The 8,598-nt window shown below is 36.9% G+C and overlaps 1 protein-coding gene across 1 annotated transcript; it reads right to left on the bottom strand.

Annotated features, from left to right (window-relative positions):
* Positions 1-515: 515 nt before the first annotated feature.
* On the bottom strand, positions 516-6,813 carry LOC109094539 (gastrula zinc finger protein XlCGF17.1-like). The gene is made up of 2 exons (XM_042717541.1): positions 6,580-6,813; positions 516-2,593 (listed from the first exon to the last, which is right to left on the bottom strand). Exon 2 carries the CDS (start codon positions 2,319-2,321, stop codon positions 1,440-1,442), a length of 882 nt encoding a protein of 293 aa, XP_042573475.1. The 5' UTR covers positions 2,322-2,593; positions 6,580-6,813; the 3' UTR covers positions 516-1,439.
* Between the last annotated feature and the right edge of the window lie 1,785 nt (positions 6,814-8,598).

Genomic DNA, 8,598 nt, shown 5'->3' on the forward strand with positions numbered 1-8,598 from the left:
AAATTATTAAATGCATCGGTAAACGAATCTTTGTCAGTCACCCGGTAAATGGAATAGAAAACCGTTAATTTTTGAATTATGCGAGTTCGCGGTTTTCTGTGGAAGACAGGAGAAAAGGCGCGCAGAATCAGAGGAGCGCAGTAAAGGAAGATGTGTGTGTGTTAAAAAAAAATATGATTACGATTTCAAATATATATTTTAATATATAGAGCTCTGGTTGAATATTTTTATCTGTAAAGTTATTACAGAGAACATTATTATTTGTATTTGTATTTTCTACGCTCTTTCCGTTGATATAATTCCTGAAGGATCATGTTTATTCAAATAGAAAACAGTGAGTTTTGTACTGCATAATATTTCACAATATTAATGTTTTAGAATTGTTACTATTAAAGAGAGAAATAAAGCAAGTCAGCTACAAATGCATGCCACCCAACAGTAATCAATCTTGCATTTTTAATTACACAATTACAGTGACATTCTTGATTTATTTTATTAAAAAAAAAAAATTACAACCACAAAATAATGTTCCTGTAACACTGCAAGGTTTTTGTTTGTTTGTTTGTTTGTTTTTTACTTTATAAAAAAAAACTTACTACAACTAATTAGGGACGGACTGGGAATGAAACGTGGCACTGGATTTTTTCCCAAATGGAACCACCACAGCTACAAACAGTCACTACTATCTCACAATATTATAGCAATCCTATCGCATTTATGGCAAATAACATCACAAAACCCATGATGTCCCTGCTGACAAAAACAATAGAAACTATCACAGAAATTGTACGATTTCCACTACAAATAACATTACAAATATTACAAACCATCAACTTTTAATCATTAAATAATGGTTTCCTGTAGCGTGTTTTGGGACATATTACATTAGAATTTAGTGTCTTTAACAAAAGCCATGAATAGAAGGTGACCAATTACCAGCAGAGACCAACAGGCGCCATTACAGTTTCCATTAAAACCAATACAATTTTCATTACAACCAGTAAAACCGTTACAAATTATGAATCGAGAAAGCTGAAACAACAGAATTCTTAAATTTGAGTATTCGTATGTGTGTGTGTGTGTGTGTCATGTTAATCAGACCAATCACCTTATAGGCTACTACTTCATTTACTCTGTTTTCTAACTCAATAGCACTCAAATGTAACCCGCTGTAGAATCGCTGCTGTCTCTTTATGAATGAATGGAAATCCATGCCAGACAATGCGGAGTGATAAATAGCAGCGGATTCTCAGACTAGGGGTGTCCTGGGATTTTACTACAGTGCTATAGGCCTTTTAGCTTCTCCCAACCACCTTTATCTTTACATCTTTTGCTTGCCATCATGAGCCCACCCTCCTTTGTGACAGAGTCATTTCTGGACTTCTCCAGAACCTCCAAATGACCAGTCCACCCCTGCTAATTACTGATTAAGGTTGAAGCTATGATGATTCTAGGCTAGCGTGTTTCTTCTTGTGGGTCTGAAAACACCATTTATGAGCGAATCTCTCTCCGCAGATGGAGCATCGATAAGGTTTCTCTCCTGTATGCATTCGTTCATGGGTCTTCAGGGAAGTTGATATAGGGAAAGTCTTCTCACAGTGTGAGCATTTAAAAGGTTTTTCTCCTGTATGAGTCCTCCGGTGTATTTTTACGTCACTTAGCTTATAGAAACTCTTCCCACAATCACTACAGGGATACGGTCTTTCTCCCGTGTGACTTCTCTGATGAACTTTGAAAGCAAATGGACTAGCAAAGCTCTTCCCGCAGTCGGAGCACAGGTACGGTTTCTCTCCAGTGTGAATCCTCTCATGGGTTTTCCGGTGAGTCGAATGATAGAAACGTTTCTCACAGTGTGAACACTGATACGGTTTGTCATCAGAGTGCACTTTTTGATGTGCCTTTAGAGTAGCTGAGCTAATAAAAGTTTTCTCACATTGACTGCATTGATACGGTCTCTCATTGCTGTGCATTAATACATGGTTCCTCAAACTGCTTCCATGTTTGAAGCTCTTCTCACAGTGTGAACACTGATACGGTTTCTCATCAGAGTGCATTTTTTGGTGTATCTTTAGAGAATCTGAGCTTCTAAAAGGTTTTCCACATTCACTGCACTGATACGGTCTCTCATCGCTATGTGTGAGTAGATGTCTCTTCAGATGTGATGCCTGGCTGAAACTCTTCTCACAGTGAGGGCACTTGTACGGTTTGTCACCCGTGTGAATTCTCATATGACTTGAAAGATCTCGTTTGTTGCGGAAAAACTTGTTACATTCATTGCACTGAAGAGACTTTTCTTCGTGTGTCTTTATATGAGCTCTCATATTATAAGGAGTGGTGAAGAAATCCTTCCCGCACTGTTCACAGCGAAACTCCTTCTTCACACTGTGCTCCTTTGCATGATGTTTCCTCTCTTTGTAGGTCGGAAAGCTGATGTTGCATATCTTGCAGCTGTAGTCATTCTGTTCTGTGTGTTTTCTCTCATGTGTTGCTAAATGACTGTGTTTGCTGAATGTTTCTACACACTCCGTCACTGTCCTTTGCTCTTTGGATGTAGACGCATTTTCTCCATCAGAAGATGAACCAGCGCTGTCATCTGAAAGAACAACATTTGCATAAAATATCTAACTTTTTCTATAAATTCTAGAGCTGAATGATCAGTCAAGATAAAACGGAAATCGCAGTTATCAAACTGCAAAATCTAAATCTAAATCAATACAAACTTTGATAATGGTATTTTATAGGAGTGCAGCTCACAATATGCTGTTCTCAGTTCCTCAGATTGCCAGAATTCACAACAAATGCTGTTCAGTCTTTTATAATTGGAGTAGCAAGAGCATAATGAGGGGTGGCAGCTAGGTTTGACACACAAAAACGGTATTTCTGTTAATCGTGAAAAATGAATAATTCCACTTTCCAGTTGAAGTAAAAATTTACTTCAATGTTTGGAACCAAAATATGCATTATTGACAGCAATGCATGAACATGACCAGAAATGTATAGGCTATGTTAATGCAATGCAAGTTGCTTTGGATAAAAGTACACTTATGTAAACATAAGAGATCCCTTGAGCAGGAATCGTCTCCTGATGGGTATATACACTGTTGAAGTCAGTTTGACGCGGAGCAGAAACTGCTCTTAGCTTCATTTCCAAAGCACTAAATATATTTAAGCCAAATTAAGCTAATTGGGGGAGCAAAGAATAAAGTAATATTATTCAATGAACATGACTTGCAATAAACATAGGTATATGGTAAATAGATCATATTTATAATCTTAGTAATGCCTGAAAAGAATTTGCTGCCCCAGACAAGTCTGGTTGTTATTTTTTTACACTCTAAAGATAAACCATGAGTGAGTATGATAACTTTTAACATTGTGTCCATGTGCTAAAATCTGGAAAGGGTGGCATTTTAGCATCCGTCTTTAAAAGCAGCTTTGGCTGTCAGACCCTAAAAACCGAGATGTTCTCCAGTTTTGAAGTACAAATGTTTTATTTGAAGAAGGACAAAAATCTGGCGATTGCTGTCGTATATCATCCACCGAATCCAAAAAAGGATTTTATCAATGAATCTGCACATTTTTTAGGAGTAACTGTTACACAGTTTGACAGACTCTTGATTGTTGGGGATTTTAATATTAATGTTTGTTGTGATACTAATCCCCTAGCAAAGGATTTTACAAGTCTTATTGACTCTTTTGATTTGGTCCAAATGGTTAAAGGTCCTACACATTCTCTGGGCCATACACTTGACCTGGTTTTGGTTTATGGTCTTTCTATATGTGATCTTGAAATCTGTGAGTTAAGTTTCTCTGGTCATAAGCCTGTAATGTTTACTTGCTCTTTATCAGGTCAAATTCCCAAAGTACACAAGGCTGTACTCTGGTCTCGTATCTTTAGTCCTACAGTTACTGAAGATTTATCTGCACATTTTAATGAGGCCTATCAGCTATATTCTCTTGGTCCTTTCTTTAATAATTCAAATGCTGAACAACAACTTACTTGGTTTAATTCTACCTGCTCTGAGATTTTAGATTCTATAGCCCCTTTGCGGAAAAGACAACAAAAATTAAAGACTGAACCATGGCTAAATAACACTACGCGGGCACTGAGACGAGTATGTCGGTGTGCAGAGCAGAAGTGGAAAAAGGACAAGTTACATGTGTCTCTTGAAATCCTACGTACTTCTCTGATCAACTATCAAAAAGCTGTGAAAGCAGATAAATCTAAATATTTTTCAGACAATATATCAAGAAATTGCCATAGACCCAGGATTCTTTTTTCCACTATAAATTCTGTTATAAATCCATCTGTTGATTTTCACTTTGATGAAACTGCTATAGCTTGTGAAAGCTTTCTTAGATTTTTCAAAAGTAAAATAAGTGAAATCAGACAGTTTATTATTCCTGCAGATTATGACCCCTCAGTCCCTCTAGCCTGTAGTTCATCTTTTAGTGAATTTGAACCAATCTCTATAGATTCTCTTCGAGAACTTACTAAGCAATTAATACACACTACGTCTTCTACTGATATTATTCCAACACGCTTATTTATTAAGATTTTGGATGCTGTTGGACCATGTATCCTTTCTATAATAAATACAAGTATCTCTGAAGGGACTGTCCATGAATATTTCAAATGTGCAACAATCAAACCACTCTTAAAAAAAAAAAAATAAATTTGGATGTGACTGTTATCAAATTTTAGGCCCATTTCTAATCTACCTTTTATTTCTAAAATTTTAGAGAAAGTTGTTTTTAAATCAATTGCTTAGTTATTTAGATTCAAATAGTTTTTTGAATCTTTTCAGTCAGGTTTTAGGAAACATCACAGTACCGAGTCTGCCCTCTTAAGAGTATTAAATGATATCTTGCTATCAGTTGATACTGGTAACTCCGTAGTACTTTTGGACTTAAGTGCGGCATTTGACACTGTAGACCACAGTATTCTTATTTCCCATCTTGAACACTGTGTGGGTATTAGTGGTTCTGTCCTGGAATGGTTCAAATCTTAATTGAATAATAGAACTTTCTCAGTTTGTGTGGATGGGTGCTCATCCTCTAAATCAGTGTTGACTTCTGGAGTTCCTCAAGGTTCTATCCTAGCTCCAATTTTATTTTCATTGTATATGCTCCTGTTGGGTTCCATTTTTGATAAGCACAAAGTGTTGTTTCATTGTTATGCTGATGACACGCAAATTTATGTGCCTTTTAAGCAAAATGACAACCAGAGTTTGAGTGCTTTAATTGCTTGCCTGTCTGATATTAAAGCCTGAATGTCTCTTAATTTTTTTAATCTCAATGAAAGTAAGACTGAGGCAATAGTGTTCGGTTCTTTAGCTGTATCTGGCAACATACAGCAAGTGCTGGGTGATCTGGCTGCATATTTCCTCACCCTCAAAACCCGTACGAGTTTCCTTCTTTTGTAAAAGATGATATTTTGAAGAATGCTGGTAATCAGACAGTTGTTGGTCCCCATTGACTTCCATGGTATTTCTTTCCCTACTGTGGAACTCAATAGGGACCAACTACTGGGCGGTTCTTCAAAAAGCTTCAAAATATCTTCTTCTGTGTTCAACGTAGGAAAGTTATACAGGTCTGGAATGACATGAGGGTGAGTTAATGATGACAAAATCTTCATTTTGGGGTGAACTATTCCTTTAAATTCTCGCGATCCACCCATTCGCAGTTCCAACTTTGTGTGTTTACTGAACAAGAAATGAAAACTGAAAAATTTAATATGCAAATTCATTCTCTGCCAGTAGGTGGCACTTTTGGAACGGCGGGACGGTGACAGTTAAAGGCACCATATGTACGTTTTCACTGCTGGAGGTAGCATTTTCAAAACAATAACAGGCGAAGCTTGATGGGAGATGTTGTTTTACTCACGAATCATGTTCACGGATGAGTTAATGAATTATTTTTTTTTTATTATGTATACCCTCACAGTTACTCAAACAGCGAATAAATTATGTAGAGAAAGTGAGCAAAGAACATTTACACTGTCAAAGGACATGACTCTCTTCAATCTAGCACTAGTTTAAGCACTCAAAAAAAACTTCAATCAGTGAAGCTGTCTATGCACTGTTGGATGAACGAGTTCAGTCAGCGAGCGTGTGTGCTGAACAAAAAACTCATCTGATGACTCAACAGCTCAACAGACTTGTGTGTGATTGGTTATAATGGGCAACACTGAACGCAAAACGCATAAAAAGAATCTAAATTTAACGCTGCAGTCAACACTTTTCATTTCATTTTCATTTTATTTCGCGACAGCCATTATGGATTTAGTTTAACTCTACAGCAGTGGGGTTTTTTTTTAATTTCTATTGAGCGGAAACTGAGGATAGTGCGGATATTACGTCATTGATTGGAGACAAAGACTAGGGAGGAACCGGAACAAGTCATTATTTAAAATCGGGATTTCTCTGTATTTACAAATCTTTGGGAAGTTTTGGGATAACTTAAGTACACAACTGCATGAAATATATCACAGGGTGCGAGTGGTTATTGGATATTTTATAACTTTTTAATTCAAATTCCGTAACTCAGCTTATCTGGTTATAAAAGGAAGAAACACACCTGAAGGAACAAAGTCACCATCATCATCCTCATTATTCTCATCATCCTCCTGCTCTTCCTCATCAGTGTGTTGTTGTTCTTTCTCTGCGGTGGTTTTCTTCTCCTCTGCTCTCGATCAGGTTCCTGCAGTCCACCAGTTTGACGGAGCACATCTTCAGCGGCGTCTGCAGCATCTGCTGTTCTCCAGTGTTACAGTCAGAGGTTTGATCAGTGGATTCATGATCCTGAGCGTCAGTATATAACAGAGTAAAGTGAGGCTGAGCTCTGAGTCCTGTGTGTCTCTGGATCTCTGATCTCTGACGCTCCAGACTGAATCCTGAGCTTCTGTCCCATCAGTCACCACGCACTGAAACCCTGCTCGACATCCTGACAAACACAATCAGTCATATATCTAGCAATAGTATGATTCAAAATAAGATGTTACGTCACATAACAATCAGTCCATATGAGCAGATAAAGATGAAATGAAGATCTGTTCAAACCTCTCTGTTCAGTTTGTCTCCTCTTTCTCTCAGCTTTGTCTCCAGTGAAGCCACCTCTTTCTTCAGCTGACAGATTTCTGTGATGAAATCCTCAAATATCCAGCATGGACAGATCAGTTCCTACTGATTTACAGCAGACCACCTCCACCTGCGCTTTCATGCTCAACATCTGAACACAAACACTTCATGATTATTAAGAGATGCATTTATAATGGTTTGTTACAACACTGAGCCATCAAAGAGCAGGAATATTGTCAAATATGTGATATTACATGCTTCAGATATTGTCTGAAGTGTCTAGTTTTGAAAATTGTGTTAATATAAAATGTATTGTTTACTAAAAATATAATAGTTAAAACCTGGTTACTGTAGCACAAAGATGGGACGTGTCATGGTTACTATAGTAACCATGGAATTCTTTCATAAGACGAGCGAGTGGGAAAAAAAGCTTCATGCAAGCTCATTAAAACAATAGAGACAGAAAAAAACAACAACAAACACATACACAGCTAAAACACATGAGAACTGTAAACAGATTAAACACTTACCGTCTTAGTGAGCGCGACAGTCTTCTTCTTCTGGTGTTTTATTGCGGTTTGTTTTGTTAAGCCAGCGGAAAATGGTGCATTACTACTTATCTGGAGTGAGGAGTGCTTAAAGGGAGCGACGTCATACACGCAGAGGGCAGCGCGTCACGTCATTTAAAGGGGAAGTGAGTCACAATGAGCAAATTTTCAAAACTGAGTTGTTTTTATTTTTACATTCTCCATTAAAAGACCTTCAAAATGATGTATAACTTGTTGGAATCGGACGAAAAATGACTGAGCTACACCTGTTTGAAATCGATGGAGTCACCAAAGCAAATATAGAGAAAAACTGATATAAAAGTTTTCTGAAGGTTCCGAAGCAAAATCACCGATCAACATTACATCTTTCTCCCACTTAATCAATACTAGATTAATATTAGCTATTCTGTTTTATCTTATCTTTATTGTTATAAATCATAAGAATAAATATAATAAAAAAAGGGTATAGTACTTTTTTTTATTTTACATCTAAACCTAAGCATTCAAGTAAGAAAAACAAATAGTAAAATGTAAATTTACTTAAGTGTGTTCATTACAAATAAATTGATTATTAAAGCTACAAAAGCAGTTCAATCAGGGGCAGCGAGTGATTCCCTCTTTTATTGTGTGATTAACATTAATGCGACAGTCTTAACATAGTATAATCTTATCTAATGCACTGCGTTCAAGTCCTCCTCGGACGTTCGTACTTACGAGTTGACAAGTCATAATTACGACGTCGGGTGCATTCAACTAACTTTTTGGTGCCACTGGTGTTGTCAGACCAGAATCACAGAATAATAGTAATAATTTTTTTTTTTTAAAGCAGTTCGCGAAATGCGACATGCCACATGGCAAATCAAACGATTTTTCACCTATAGGTTCAAAAATGATAGGATAACAAGAACGTTACCAATTTAAGTTTATACAACAACTAAAATATTGATTTCAACACAAATTTACCATCAACA

The sequence above is a fragment of the Cyprinus carpio genome, chromosome B1, assembly GCF_018340385.1.
Source record: "Cyprinus carpio isolate SPL01 chromosome B1, ASM1834038v1, whole genome shotgun sequence".
NCBI classification, from domain to species: Eukaryota; Metazoa; Chordata; class Actinopteri; order Cypriniformes; family Cyprinidae; genus Cyprinus; species Cyprinus carpio.

Bases quoted from the DNA above. Each gene is read 5' to 3' on its own strand.
- LOC109094539 (XM_042717541.1), bottom strand. From the start codon at position 2,321: ATGAGAGCTCATATAAAGACACACGAAGAAAAGTCTCTTCAGTGCAAT.